Below are 16729 nucleotides of genomic sequence, written 5' to 3' on the forward strand. Positions count from 1 at the left end.
AATAGGTTGACAAACAATCAAAATTTGAGAATTTTTGATGCACTCTATGAAAAGTTCCAGCGTGTTGAACTTTTTTTGTGAGAGAAGAAAAAGTTACCTATCCCTGGTCAACCCCTGTAGGCGACCAGTTCGATATAGTAGAATAAGAATAGAATCATTTAGGCGCTGTAGCAAGTGTAACTGTAGCTGTCAATTATAATCACTCACGGAGTGCCCAAGTACCCGAGCAGAAGTGCATACCTTACAAATACCATGCGAAGAGCAGCATGTGCTCTAATACCTAAAATTGTTATTGCTGCGTTATTCTACGAAATGTTATGAGATGCTGGATAAATTTCGTCGGGTGAATGTGTTCGTGCGTCGGAAGAGTGTTTGTCGCGATAGTTGGACTCGCTCGTTGAGTCAAGCATGCTGATGGCGGCCCGTCGAAGCTGTCGTCAGTTGCTGGATGGATTTCGTCGTGTGAGTGAATGTGTTCGTGCGTCGGGAGTGTGTTTTGCGCGCTGGTTGGATTAGTTCGCAAAAATCAACCATGTTGATGGCGGCCCGACGAAGCCGTTGTCAGTTGCTATATGGTCGTCGTTTATAGCAAATATTGAGCAACTACCGAACGCGGGTGGTCGATTGCTCGCTTTCCGCGTGAAGCGAGCAATAGCGCCGCAGTCTGCGTGTCATGATTCAACTTCAAAAGGTCATGTTACTTATCAAAGTAAATCCAGACCCAACGATACCTTCCTGACTAATAAGCATTCCATCCTGCAGCTTTTGGTGGAGTCGCAGCGGTAAACGCGGACTTTCACAACAAAGGTTGCAACTAACATTCCTTCCCTCTCCCAACCTGACTGCAAGGTCGTGGCCGGCGCCGTTGTTGTACCATTAACCCTAAAAGGATACCTGGGGTCCATTGGACCCCAGACGCCTTTCAGAGCTCGTCTTTGATGAAAAACACTCAGCGAGGTGACGAAACTGAGGCCATGAAGGGAGTTAAAGAGAGCCTCTGAAGCGTACACAGTGAGAATGTTGACCACTCCCAGTCAATTGTTCACTTGATGCATTGTGCAACTGTCATTGGTTTCCGGTCAATCACGGAGTAGCAACCATAGATATGTGCAGTCAGTCTAAGCTAAGCTAAGCTAAGCTAAGAAATGTTATGAGAACATCACATTAACAGTTGGAGGTATTTGAGCAGAGTTTGGTATTGATGTAGTATTTGTTGGTTAGGCAGTGAAAATAACCGAAGAACAAGATTTGCTATTACATCATGAAGTTATCGAATAAATGAAACATTTTATAACAAGAAATGTTTGTTATTCAATAACTTTGGGATAGCAAAGCAAGAAATGTTTGTTATTCAATAACTTTGGGATAGCAAAAACAGCACTTGAAATTTTAGGTATGCATTCGTTATTTAAATAATAAGACTTGTTATTTTCTAGGTGTTATTTATACAAAATTTTGGTATTCGTTTTTGTTATTTTGCATCTTATTACCACCTAATGAAGGGCATATCAAGGTATGGTAGTATTTAAGATAAATAACTTGATATGTTATTCTCTTGTTATTTTCTTCTGCTCGGGTAGACAATAGAGCTGTAAATTAGGTCAAGCTGTTAAGAATAATAATAAACTTCCAGAAGGAATCCATTGAGGAATCTGGAGGAATCCACAGAAGACAAACAAAGTATAAAGAAGGAATCAAATATTTCATTTTTTGTAATAATCGAAAGATGAAATCCCGGATAAAAACTCTGTAAGAATCTTCAGAAGGAAGTTCCTGCAGAAATACACAGATGGCCACCCTGAGAAATCTCCGTGTTTTATGACATCATGGGCTTATTCTAATTCATTCATAAATGCATTACCTCAAAATTAATGTTAAACTATAAATAACGAAATCGGATTGTGACAAAAACGGAGTATTACATGTAATGTATTTCCAATGTACTGCAAACATAAATAATGACAAGAAAAATGGCAGAAGAAGTCAATTTTTATCATTTTCCAGGATTCTTTCAATGAATGGCTGTGTATGTGTAAACTAGACTAGACAAGACAAGACTTGAAATTTTAAAGTTTTCTTCTTAAAATTTTGGAAAAAAAGGGGTGTCTATTTCAATCCAGGTAATTATTTTGTTCTGAACTCGCTAAACACAAACTAAGTTTTAAATTTATGTTGTCCTACTATAGGGGGATTAGGGGCATAATGGACACCCGGGGCGAAATGGACACCCCTGTTTTTGCCGAAACCGTTGACTTTTATGTAAAACTTTCAATGCATAAGTGTAAAGGAACATGCGATTGTTCTATTTTTTAAAAGTACCATTTATATTCCTTTAAAATAACCAAAATATCATTGAAATTGAAGTATGTTTTTCATATGGTGGATTCCTTATAATTTCGAAGCAGCAGCAAATAAGGTATCACGAGCGATTGAGTGTGTCCACTATACAAACAAGTGAATTGTTAGCTTATCTACATGTATACGTAGATTTAGCAATGGATAAAGTATTATATTTTTGATCAGAACACACTGAAAATAGCAATTTCAATGTTGTAGTCTATTCGGGGCGAAATGAACACTGGCAATTATGAATGGATGTACGCGTGTTGCATACTGTTAGGCGTTTTAGAGAGTTTGAAAAAATTCAATCCGATAATTCTAGCCTAATTTTTTTTTATTAAGTTTGAAGTTATGTAAACTCGTCTAAGATGGAGTATTATATCTGTGGTATTGATCTCCGTTGGCAAATTACTTAACTGGTCGATATTCTCAAAGATACAGCATAAAATATGCAGGGGTGTCCATTATGCCCCGATGGGTGTCCATTTCGCCCCGAACCTTTGCTGCCAGCCCCAAAAAACACACGGTTTTCAATTCATTATTTCTTCACAATAATGACATTTTACCAGCTGTAAATGATTGAAATACGTAGGAAACAAGTTAAAGTTGTAAACCAGCTGATAATATGTTAAGTTTTTGTCTGTTATACAGGCCTAACATAAGCATTCGCTTAGTGTGTCCATTATGCCCCTAATACCCCTACATATTATTATTTTTCCATGTTTTCTGTGAACAAGTGATTTTCCATTACATGCCGTAGAAAATAACCCAACAAAAACAGTTACGTCTACTTGAAAACATTGGTTTGAAGCTTCCTCCTCACCGATAAGTTGTTCATGACTCAGCTCATCTCATTATGAGCACTTCATTCACAAACGAGATGCAGATGAGTAATGAATGATGAAGAATGATACACTGACACACAGAAGTTACAACTCAACACAATCAACTCAAGTTGTATTCTGTCTGATTCCCATGCGTCGATCTGCAATAGCTCGGGATTGGGATGCGCACTAACAAAACAAAAATATCAATGATGATAAGGCACTGAAGATAGAACAATTCTTTCAGCCCTTAGAACAGCCAGTCTGTGGTGTACCGTTCAATCAATTGGTTTATTTCGGTCGGTTGGAGTTTAAAGTTTCGCAGCCAAAATGTCTGAAGTGATTGAAATGATAATGATTCTTATCATCGTGACACTCTGCTTCCTGATGATCCCGTTCAACCTTCAGCCAAATTCCGTTATAGAAGCTCGCAAAAAGTTTGATACTTTTATTAGGCTGTACGATAAACCTTACCGGTATAACGTTCGTGAATATGATCACCGCTTCCAAATCTTTCGAATATCGTTGAATAAAATAGCGTCTTTGAATGCGCATCGAGTGGAGAACGATACGGCTATCTACGGGATTACACAGTACGCAGACTTGACCGATCAAGAGTTTCTTCGCATGCATTTGGCAGACTTGAAGCATGAAACGACACCTGGAACAGCGAACAATAGGGGCGTTAGTGTACTGGATAAGTTTATCATTGAATCGAAAAGTGCAGAAATGAAAGATGATATCATTTTCTCGCGAGCTAGGCGAGAGCTTCGGATTCCAGAGCATCTTCCGAAGGTGGTTGATTGGTAAGTATCATGAAACTGTGCTGTGTTTTTGGATTCATTCGAACTCAATTAACATCACCAGGCGAGATAAGGGCGTCGTTTCACCGGTTCGTTCGCAAGGAAGCTGCGGTGCTTGTTGGGCGATCAGTGTGGTAGACACAATCTCGTCCATTTCGGCAATCAAAAGGCAGCAGAACTTTTCCGAATTGTGTCTGGATCAGGTGATCAATTGCGCTGGAAATGGGAACTTTGGCTGTGAAGGAGGTGATACCTGTCGCCTGTTGGAGTGGTTGAAGGAGGAAAATATCAAACTCAACACAATGCAGCAGTGTGAAACGCTGAAAGGTGATAAGGACGGATCCAACTGTACGTTTCAGCAAGGAAGAGGAGATTTTTTATCGTTGGACCAATTCTCGTGTGTCAGGTAAGGTCGAGTTTTTCGAACTGCATCAAGGATCAATAAGTACTTCAAGCAGTATCCAAAAACTACATTTTCTAAATCTACATGCAAAACTTGGTCAATTCCAAAAAATACATGTTTTCGACCATTGGAGTGATCATTTTCTATGGCCACATAGAGTAAGGTAAGGCAAAAGTTCGACATTAGTTGAATATTAGGGTAAGAAATCAAACTTTGAACTAGTCAAATTGTAATCTTAATTTGAACCATTTCAAAATTCATTAAAACGACGTACTTTTCAGCCAAATTTTGTCCCGAAAAAGATGTTAAACAGCTTTCCGTAATATAACCTGATAACATGGACTTTAAAAACATTGAAAAAAGCGTTTTTGTCATGGAAAACAGGCAATTGAAAAATCACTGTGATTTCACCCATTTCCCCCAAGAGAAAGCACATTTTTCGGTGCACTCGTACAGCTCATGCATTGTATCACACGCAATATGTGAACACGTCAAATGAAAGCTTATTTATCGTAGAATCGACCAACCGAATAATATTCTGCATTATTTGTCATAAAATTATCAAATTTAAGTGATTCTTACTTGGAGAATGTTATCTTAAGTTGAACCATTTGTAATCTAAATTTGAACTAGTAAACGGGGGTGAGCTTCTAGTGTTGGCCTGTAGATTGCGCTAGTGGTTGCTTTGTTTACTCTTGGAAGATGAAAAAATCCAAATTTAGTTTCCAAATTCCTGAAGAATTTCGATCATTCTGAGTTGAGATTCCACTGCCTAATGAAAAATAGGTATGAGAATTAGCAGGTTCATGTAATTTTTCATTGTTTAGCATGGAATTGGCTGTTTTGTGAGTTGCTCGAGCTGCTGCCACCAGTAGTTCAAATTAAGATTAAAATTGGTTCAAATTATGATTACGATGGTTCAAATTAAGATTAAAATCATTGTTGATGAAAAATCAAATATTTCAATGAAATTCAGTGCAAATATAAACTTTTTATCATTTAACAGAAAGCTTATACCCGTGGCTTTCATGTACATACGATTTTGCCATAGTAAATTATTTCCATGTGAGAGAAAAAATCACTTAAAATTTGCACTGCTTCAGAAAGCCGCAATTTGGTTTAAATATTGATTACCTACCCTAGCTTTTTTTTCAAAAACCTGGAAGATATAAAAATAAATGAATACGCTACAGTGGTTATACAATGCATGAGCAACAACTTTGCTGAACAAAGTCACGCAAAATGTCTTTGTAAATGTTAGTTATAACACTTTTTTGTGTGCTCAAATTCGAATACCCCACAGCTGGGGTACAAGTTCGAAACTTGCATTTTTTTTTCAATTTCCCAAACTCCAACATAATATTCTAATACTTCAGTAATAGAACTACTTGAAATCAGACAAACAGACGTAACACTGCGAACATTTTTCGATTTAAATAGTCACGGAAACATATTTGCCCAATACTAAAATGACTAAGTTTGGCCGACCATGAACCAGATGTCGATAGTTAGCAAACGTTAAACTAAAAAAAAACGATGCGAGCGCTACGGATGGACAGTTTGTCAACTACCATTTTTTTAAATAACGGGTGGCAAAAAAAAATTTTGTTTTTTTTCAAAGCGGTCCTGAAAAGTATGATTTTTGAAAACGACGACTCGAATTATTCTTGAAAAAAATATGACTTAATATTTTTATATTAGGCTGATACAAATTTAATTTTAACTTGTTGTCTTAACACCCCAGACCATCCCCCCGCCCCCTTCAAAAGTTTTTGGCTTGATTCTGCATTTTGAGAGGGCAGATAAAAACAAATTATCAAAATATTGGGTCTTGCTAAAAATTCCTTAACAAATCCGTTGAGTTTTTAATATTTTTCAGAATAAATGCTTTATTATTTTTATCCCCCCCCTCGACCAGCCAAAGAGTGGTGGGACAAAAAGTGAAATAAATATTTGTAACGGCCTTATTCACCTATATGTTCGGAATTCAATTGCCAGAACCTGCGGAGGAAGAAAATATTTATTTTTGCAACGTGTGGGATCCACAATCGCATTCCCATACATATTTTTGGCATATCTCTAGGGAGATTTTTATGACAATTTACGAACGACATTGTTGGAGGATTTCAGTCGATATTCTTGGTGACTTGTTAACAATTCCCTCGGCAAATTCCCGCTCAAACTCCAGTTAGCCTACTTATGGTTTAGACTGTTAATCGCCTATCTGATGCCGGATAAATCGATTCCAAATCTTACTAAATGTTCAATATAACACTGCAAATTTTGAAAGGATTCTTCTAGAGATTCCTTTACAAAGATTCATAACAAAAAATGACCATGATTTTTTTCAGAAATTCCACCATTTTCGTCAGAAATTCTCAAGAGGAATCTACAGAGACATGTCCAAAAAATCTTCAAGAAAACCTTTCATGCTATAGAAATTCCTTCAGGGATTATTTAAGAAATTTCACCGAGATTTATTTCAGAAAACCATCCGAGGATGCCAGACATTCTCACAGTTATTTTTTATCAGAAAATCAATACTGTAGAATTATCTGAGAAATTTCTTCAAGTATTTCTTCAAAACATCTTTAAAACATTGCTTCAGAAATATATTTTAGAGATGTCTTAAGTTCCTCCTTAAATTGTCTAAAGAATTTCTACAGCGAATCTTTTATGGATTTCTTCGTAAATTGGTCTATTGATTCATTAAAAAGTCCATCAATTACGTCACGCAAAAATTGTCCACTTTCAACTCCACTCTCACACTTTTGGCACACTTTATGGACGTTCGCCGTTCAGAAATAACTCCAGGAATTTCTCTATAAAGCAATCCAAGGATTCTTTCAGGAACTCCTTACCTCTCCAATCAGGCTAAGGCCGGGGTGGCCTCTGCTGTACATAGTAGCCGTCTCCATTCCACTCGGTCCATGACAGTTTGTTTCCAGTTCCGCACTCTGCGTAGGGGCCGCAGATCGTCCTCCACTTGGTCGACCCACCTAGCTCGCTGCGCTCCACGTCTTCTTGTACCAGTCGGATGACTCTCGAGAACCATTTTAGTCGGGTTGCTATCCGACATCCTGATGACGTGAGCCGCCCACCGTAGCCTCCCGATTCTCGCTGTGCTGATGCACGAGCTGATGCAGCTCGTGGTTCATTCGCCTTCTCCACGTCCCTGCTTCCATCTGCACTCCGCCGTAGACTCCAAGGGCGCGTTAGTCCTCTGCACGTAGGGTCCATGTTTCGTGCCCATAGAGGACTACCAGTCTAATCAGCGCTTTGTAGAAAGTTAACTTCGTGTTACGGCGAACTTTATTCGATCGTAAAGTTTTGCGGAGTCCAAAGTAAGCACGATTTCCTGCCACAATGTGCCTTTGAATTTCTCTGCTGGTGTCGTTATCGGCGGTCACCAACGAGCCCAAGTACACGAATTCTTCAACCGCCTCGATTTCATCATCGTCGATATAAATTCGGGGTGGCGGGCGCGGTAATTCCTCCCTGGAGCCAATTGCCATCACATACTTTGTCTTTGACACATTAATGACTAATCCGATTCGCCTGGCTTCACTCTTTAGTCGGATGTACGTTTCCGCCATCGTCTCAAATTTACAAGCAATAATATCAATATCATCAGCGAAACCAAGCAGCTGAACGGACTTCGTGAAAATCGTATCACTCGTGTTAATCCCCGCTCTCCTTATTACACCCTCTAACACAATGTTGAACAGCAAGCACTCCTCAGGAACTCCTCCCTCATGATTTATGTCAGCGATTCTTAATCAATTTCTTCAAGGCTCCTTTCGATCAAGTGTTCAATAATTTCATCTGATTTTTTCAATAGTTTCTTCTTCCATGGAATTCATCAAGCCGGCCAGAGATTACATATGGGTATTTTTGTTTTTCTAGTGCATTTGAAATATCTATAGGGATAATTCCCCAGGGGTTCTATCAAAAATTTCTCCAGGGTTGTCTTCAGATATATCTCTAGGGGTACCTCCAGTATTTTTTCCAAAAATTCTTCCAGTGATTTCTAGAAATAATCATCCATATTCCTTCAGTAATATGCACAGATTTTTTTTTTCACAAAATCCTCCAGTGGTGTTTTCAGATATTTCTCCAAGGAATCTATTGAAAATTCCCACAGGAATATCTCTAGGAATTCATTCAGAACTTCATTCATATTTTTCAGTGATTCCAGCAGGTATTTCTCCAGAGATTCCTGTAGATACGCATACAGAAACTCCTTCAAAAGTTTCTCTACGAATTCCTTTATGTATGAACCCAGAAATTCCTCAAGGATTTAAACCAAGTATACCTATAGGAGTTTATGCTTGGATTCGTGAAAAAAAAATCTAAAATTTCTTCAGAAATAGGTCCTGGAATCGTAAACAAAAATTTCTTTGGAAATTTGTCATGATTTTTTTTCTAGAGAGTTAAAGGGTTTCTCCATGCATTCTTTCTGGAATTCCTACGAAAATATGTTCAAGAATTCCACCGAGAATTGCTTCAGAATATCCTCCATGAATTTTGGTCAGCGATTTGTTCAGGAATTTAACTAGGGGAACGAACGTATTTTGGATACAGCGATACCCCAAAATATTTTGGACACTTCCATTTGTTTTGTCATAAGTGTCCTAAAAATATTGGCGCGTTGCTGTGTCCAAAATATGTTGGTTCCCCTAAATGTGTATTATAAATTCTTCAAGGGGATTTCCAGGCATTCCTTCAGGATTTCTCCGGCAACTCCTTCTAGAATTCCTTCAGGAATTTTCCTGGAACTCCTTTAGATATCTTTAAAGAATATCTCTAGAGATTTCAACAAAAATTTTCCAGAAGATTTATTTAAAATGAATATTCCAAATATTCAATCAAAAATTTCTTCACGGATTCCTTCTACAATTGCATCAAAAATCTCCTCAGAAATAGAGAGATAGAGACTTCTTCAGTAGTTAAAAGATAACTCCATGAATGCCAGCTAGGGATTTCTTCAGAAATTTTTTCATGGATTTTTTTTTTCAGAAATTCAGCTATTTTTTTTTTTTTATTTCAGCGTTTTCGGAAATTCTTCCAAGGGTTCCGCCAGGAATCTCATGGAAGTTTCATCGGAACTCATTTGGAAAGAAGAACGAACACATTTAGTATTTTTTGTATGAAAAAATGAAAAAATATTACATTTTATTACATCGTATCAAGTTTGAGTATATTGTTCATGAATGCTCAAAATTTCATTAAATTTGTTTCACTGGTTTTTGAGATATGACAGTTCAAAAATTGGTTGTCTAAAAAATAGTGTTTTACGAGAACGGTTCTGCGAAAGATTAATCAATCTAGTCCAAATTTGTCCCAAAGATGCACATATAAAGGATGACAAACATTAAAAATTTAAAAATTTTGGGTGCACTCGATGAAAAGTTGCTGTTTGTTGAACTTTTTATGAGAGAAATAAAAGTTGCATATCCCAAACATTTTGGCCACCCCCTTTATATAAGTTAAAGAAAAATCCCCTCGGACGCCGACGCCACATGTAACCTGCAAGCTGAGACCGGGACCATCACCTACACGGGCGTGCTGACGTAAGCACTCGTGCGACTTGCGCCACCGCCGACGACGGACGGTGACGGACCGTTTGCACCTAACCAGCTGACAGGGCACATCGAAGACTTGGACTTCGACTATCACCTGATCGTGGAATTTGCTGACACAGGAATAATGGAGCGTTAGGTAGGTTTCACTAGATTCAGAAAAGGGAAATAAAGTTAGTCTTGATTGTGAACTCTTTTTAAAAACACCTTCTCGCTGAGAAAGAACATCATTTATATACTGGAGCAATTCCTCAAGGGTTCCTTGAAGGAATTTCTAAAGAATTTCCACAGCAATTTATGCAGAAACTGCAATTAAAGGTCCTGAAGGCATTCTTGAATAAATACAGGGGATGGCCAAAATGTTTGGGATATTAGGGCAGTTCAGACTTTAAACATGTCAAAAATTCAAAGCTCCCATATGTTCATTGCAATCCTTGGTGCAAAACTAGAGTCCTGTCAAATTTTCAGCCATTTCGGTGGTGATTTAATGGTGGCCCAAAAGCAAAATAGGTTTATATGGGAATTGTTATGGAGAATTTTCGAAAAAGGTTCTCCGCGCTGTAGAGCATTACTCACATGGATGAAGTCATAGGGTCAAAGCCGAATTGAATTCTCCAGACCTCAATGATGAATGTTGCCGAAGACTGCAACTCGTTTCGACTCACGAGACAGAAGTTATTAATCAATACTCATCCATGCATGCTTGAACAGAAGACCGTAGCTCGATCGATACGCTTGGCACGCAATCATAGTGTTTCTTTACGGTTCTTTCTCGGTTCTACCGACTCTTTTCAGCAAGCACAAAACGCGGTTATGTTGTAGCTGAAAAGAGTCGGTAGAACCAAGAAAGAACCGTAAAGAAACAAATTCTTCAAGAAATTCGGTCTTCCAATAGTTTTTAGATAGAAACAAATTTAGGTTTAATAGAAACAAAATTAGATTTAGGTGACTTCATCCATGTGAGTAATGCTCTACAGCGCGGAGAACCTTTTTCGAAAATCCTCCATAGTAATTCTCATATAAACCTATTTTGCTTTTGGGCCACCATCAAATCACCACTGAAATGGCTGAAAATTTGACAGGACTCTAGTTTTGCACCGAGGATTGCAATGAACATATGGGAGCTTTGAATTTTTGACATGTTTAAAGTCTGAACTGCCCTATTGGGATATGCAACTTTTTTTCTCTCACAAAAAAATTCAACATGCTGTAACTTTTAATAGAGTGCATCAAAAAAACTCAAATTTTGACTGTTTGTCAGCCTATTATATGTGCATCATTGGTACAAATTTGGGCTCGATTGATTAATATTTCGCAAAGTTAGAACCGTTCGGGTTAAACACTATTTTTCAGGCAACTCATTTTTGAACTGTCACATCTCGGAAACCAGTGAACCAAATTGAATGAATTTTTTTTAACGTTTATCAACAATATATTGATACTTAATACGACGTTATAAAATGTAATATTTTCTCACGGCGAATTCAGTTATACCGGATTGCAATTCTACCCATATAAAGGAAAATAAGTCAAATTTACAATACCACACAAAAATTACTAAATGTGTTCTTCCTTCAATCTAATTAGGCTCTAATATATCTGATTAGAAATAACTTGAGAACAGAAGTGGAAAATCTTTGGATATCAACACCAAAATTTATTGACATTGATGTAAAAAAATTACATTTTTTCGAGAAAAATCCAAAAAGTGTCAATCCATGATAACTTTTTTCAACGTTTAAAAAATACCTATGTTTTAATAGTTTGTGAAGCATTAACATATTATTACTGTACGTTCAAAATTTCATTCAATTCGGTTCACTGGTTTCCGAGATATGACACCTCAAAAATGAGTTGCCTGAAAAATAGTGTTTAACCCGAACGGTTCTAACTTTGCGAAATATTAATCAATCGAGCCCAAATTTGTACCAATGATGCACACATAATAGGTTGACAAACAGTTAAAATTTGAAATTTTTTGTTGCGTTCTATGAAAAGTTATAGCTTGTTGAACTTTTTTGTGAGAGAAAAAAAGTTGCCTATCCCAAACATTTTGGCCATCCCCTGTATCTCATTAAATTTCTAGAGGGATTCCTGGAGGAAGTTCTGTAGCGGACCCTGGAAGAACTCTTGGAGATTCTTCTGGAGGAATTCTTGTGACAATTTGTTGCAAAATTACTAGAAGGTATTAGTGGACAAACATCCTTGAAGGAATTTCTGAAGTAATCCTTAGCGCCAAGACGAATTTTTGGAGGAAAATTCAGCAGCAGAAATTGAAAACAAACATGGAAGAATTCATAAAGGAATCGCCAAAGTAAATTTCTGGAGAAATTGATTATTTGCAAGTATGAAAGGATTTCTGATGGATCCTCCCTCTGAAGATAGGTTTCAATAAATCCCAAGAGAATGATGTAACCCCTGGAGCAGTATCCGATGATCTTCTGGAAAACCTCCAGAAGAAGAAACTCCTGGGAATTTTCTAGAGAAGTTTCTGAATAGATGCCTGGGAAAATCCCAGAGGAATTCCCTAAAAGGACCCTGGGAGAATTGATAGAAAAAAATCCCGAATAAATCACTGTAGGAACTACAACTAAATTTTTAGAAAGCCTTCCAACAAAAAAAAAATCAGAATGTCTGAAGGAATCGACAGAATAATTTCGGGATGAATACCTGAAGGAACCTCTGGAGGATTTCCTGCAAGAATCTTTTGAGGAAATAGGGGAGACTGAGGAGACTTGATCCCTGGGGAGACTTGTTCCCCCCATATTTTCTCGGATTCAAAAACATTTTTCTTCTAGCATAATTTTCCCAAAACTACTCCTGGACAAACGACTGTGTTTTGGCTACAAGTGATTTCGATTGTACATTGCATTATTTTTTAACGGCTGATGGTTTGTTTTCAGTCCTTCAGAAATCTTTTGGGCGATTCCGAAAAATCTCAATAACTTTGTGAAAATTAAACCAAATCGTGTCAAAATTTCACAGCACATAGTTTAAATAAAATACTTTCAAACTTATTTATCCAAATAAGGCTGTTGTTAACATATTTTAATTAATTCGGCTTAGTATACACAACAGTGACATGGGGAGACTTGATCCCTCGAGAATTACACACACATTATACATATGAAAAATAAAATTCTATTCGGAAGCCTCTATTTACTTGGAATTCTAGTCTATTCAACGATAAAATGTGTCAGATAATTATAACTTAAGTACAAATCAAAAAAAGGGGGATCAAGTCTCCCCATTTTGAAAATATGGCATATCCTTAAAAATTTAAGGATGTAAGATTTCAAACACTCGATGTTCATCGAAAATACAAGAAAACTCGAAAAGAAAATGAAAAGGAAGACTCTGGAATTATTTTCCCTTTAAATAAACCATGTGCTCAAAGGGGGATCAAGTGTCACCCATTTTTGAAAAATACATCATAAGACATGCCTCCATAAAAACACAGTTTTGAAAACTTTAACAATAGGGGGATTCACTTAACCGCGTTAACTGATTAAACTGATTAAACGTCGCGTTCACCAAGGCAATCTTTGATTATTTCATTCGCAAAATCATGAAACATTTCAAATAAGCTGGAAATCATAGCTTACGCAGCAATTCAATCTGTTTAGTGAGTACCACTAATAATTTAAAGGCCTTCTGTTGTGTATAAACTTGCAATAGATGTTTACCTGCCATTTTGAACGGAAATCGGTTCTAGTTTTGTGTTTTTTCTTAAAGTTTCAGGCAAATTAAGAAAAAGGGATCAAGTCTCCCCAGTCTCCCCTAATAATTGAAGCATCTGAAGTTTTCGCTAGAGGAACTCCTCTTAATTTTTTTATGAGTTTCTGGACGAAATGATTTATTAAAGGAAAACATTAGAGGAATCAGGAATATTATGAAAAGATTCTTGAAAATTTCTAGATAATTCCTAGAAAAATCTAGAGGAAAAATGTTTAAGGAAATTCTTATGGAACTTTTGAAGGTACTCCTACACATAATATACCCACGAGTTTCATCCGCATTACACGGTGTTCAATAAATTCGGATACACTATATAACTTGAATTAATTTCACATCTGTAGTTCAGATTTTCAAAATAAATGTATTTATTGAAAGGTCATATAACACGGATCATATACAGCACATGGTTTCGAATAACGCCTTTTTCTACTATTTTATAAGCCTTAGATGTATCTAAAGTTTGTTAGCTCCGGCACACTGAAATAATTTTTGAAAAGTTGCTCATGCTTCAGAAGCAGGGTGCAAAATGTTCATAGTCATTGACTGAAAACAGCACGAATTTGAATGATTCTGCACTTAAACAAACAAATTCATTTTCGCTCTCCCTCTTCACACAGTCAGTCAATTCGTAGTCATTGAATATGAAACCGATCAAGAAACATCTTCATAATTACCTACGTTTATGGTAACGATTCCTTCCAAAAACACTCCACAACAATCAAATGGGAAAAGATCTGTGTAAAGCACCGTTAAATGTAATCGAAACGTTAATATTTTATCAGCAATTTAACACTTTGTGAGATGTTTACAAATATCCATCGACTTTCATTCAGTTGACAAACGAGCATCGAGCAGCTGAATATGAATATGCAGGCAAGTGAATGAAAATTGCCGTACGGTGAACCTCAGCTCGTCTGCTCGAAAATGTTGCGCCCTTTTTAGAAGTCTAAAACGTTGACTTTTGAGTTTACATCTCAGCTCAGTTTACTAAATTAAAATAACTAAATTAATAGACAAAATCTTTACACTGCTATTTCAGTGATGACATTGTGATGGATTTGCAAGTATAGTCAAATTGTGCTTGTTTCTATGATAAAGGCATAAATACATTATATAAATCCAATTTTGCTCAAAATTTGCCACAATAAAGATATAATCAAGTTTTGGAAAATATAAGTATGGGCTAAACTGAGATATAACACAGCCTTGCTTTTTTACTAAACAATAATCATTAAAACAGCGACCATTTTAGCAATTTTAAGATAAAATGACAACGTACTTCACCCAATCTAAATCTTATGGATTATTTCGTGTGCTCATAGTTGCTACCACTAATGCTGAGAACAACAACCTAATTTGATTTAACTTAACACCATTACTCAATGAAAACTAGACGAAATACCAATGAAAGACTTGCGTGCCGGTCCAAAGGAACTTGAGACACATTTGCAATTATTACAAAAAAGATAAAGGACAGTTTATTTCCAAACACATACCGTATTTGATCAGTATTATGAGAGCTTACAATTCAGTAACAAATTTTGAAAACGACGTATGATCAATGCTACACCATTGATTATACGTCGTTTTCAAAATTTTTTACTGAATTAATACATTCACTTTGAAAATCTCAATTACAGATGGGAAATTAATTCAACATGATTGTGTATCCGACCTTATTGAACACCGTGTACTTTTTATATAGTATTCTTCGAAAAGTTATTGAAGTAATTTGAGAAGAAATTTCGAAGCTATTTCTAGGTCATAGATCCACAAACTTGCTGGTCCTTAGATTCATATTTTTCCATTATCTAGAATGAAGAGTTTTCAGCAAAACCCGAAATATTTTTTGTCTGTCCCTCAAAATGCAGAATTTAGCAAAACAAATTAGAATGGGTGGGAGGGGGGGACAAAAAGTCAAAATGACATTTTTATTAGCCTGATTTAGAAAAAAAAACTAAGACTGATTGCACGCAATTTTACCAAGAAATGCACATGATAGATATGAAGTAAGCTCCCTTGGGTATTTTTTCTATACTAAAGAATGGACGCCGGCACGTCAACAAGTATGTTCCCCATATTATGTGATTCTCATTCAAATTCTTACCATTTCAGCCTGGTGGACCGCGAACACCTGATGCTGCGCTACCTGGCCACGCACGGCCCGATTGTGGCGGCCGTGAATGCCGCCTCGTGGAAGTACTACCTGGGTGGCGTCATCCAGTACCACTGTGAGGAAGCGTACGAGGACCTGAACCACGCGGTGGAAATCGTGGGCTACAACTTGGAAGGCCAAATCCCCTACTACCTGGTGAAGAACTCGTGGGGCCCGAGGTTTGGCGATCGGGGCTATATTAAGGTGCAGGTGGGGAAGAACTTGTGCGGGATTGCCAATAGGGTTTCTTTCATTGAGCTCGCGTAGAGCAATAAAACGATGGTTGGTTCACTCTTGCATCGCTGCGTTTTATTTAGAATTTTCCAGTTTTCTGTTGTTGTGTTGTTTTTTTTTTTGCTTTCTTTTATCTGTATAATGTGATTTCCGTGTTATATACAGTATTATATGCATCTGTAAGTTATTGTGTTGTAGTAGTTTGTTCGTGAGAAATATACCCGGTACTTAATACTTTTTACAGTTACGTTTGACTTAATGAGATTTTATGAGCTTACGGACATAATTAAATTGATACTGATGTACAGAATGTCAATAGATTTTTCTTCATGAATGGAAAAGTATATTCAATTCCTTCTAAATAACTACCATTAATTAAGTAACAGGTCTATGACAAAACAAATTCATATATTGATAACTAGTTTTGTATTATGGTTTGAATAGTTGAAAATTTGAGATCCATAATGAACAAACAGAAGATTTTTTAAACAATAACTGTAACAGTGGTTAAGAGCCTGATGAGTGATATCTGATTTGTGCAAACTTAGTCGTCTATTACAATATTGCAGATGCACGAGTATTTAAACATAAAAGGGCATTTATTGATTATTAGTTTGCATGAACTGTAGTTGAGCAGATTGATGTCTTAA

The 16729-nt window shown here is 36.8% G+C and overlaps 1 protein-coding gene across 1 annotated transcript; it reads left to right on the forward strand.

Annotated features, from left to right (window-relative positions):
* The first annotated feature begins 3091 nt into the window (after nucleotides 1-3091).
* Nucleotides 3092-16144, forward strand: LOC109428137 (cathepsin O-like). Its single transcript, XM_019703824.3, has 3 exons — nucleotides 3092-3970; nucleotides 4032-4373; nucleotides 15806-16144. The coding sequence occupies exons 1-3, from the start codon at nucleotides 3495-3497 to the stop codon at nucleotides 16110-16112; spliced, it is 1125 nt and encodes a 374-aa protein (XP_019559369.3). The 5' UTR covers nucleotides 3092-3494; the 3' UTR covers nucleotides 16113-16144.
* Nucleotides 16145-16729: the final 585 nt, after the last annotated feature.

The sequence above is a fragment of the Aedes albopictus genome, chromosome 3 (genome assembly GCF_035046485.1).
Source record: "Aedes albopictus strain Foshan chromosome 3, AalbF5, whole genome shotgun sequence".
NCBI classification, from domain to species: domain Eukaryota; kingdom Metazoa; phylum Arthropoda; class Insecta; order Diptera; family Culicidae; genus Aedes; species Aedes albopictus.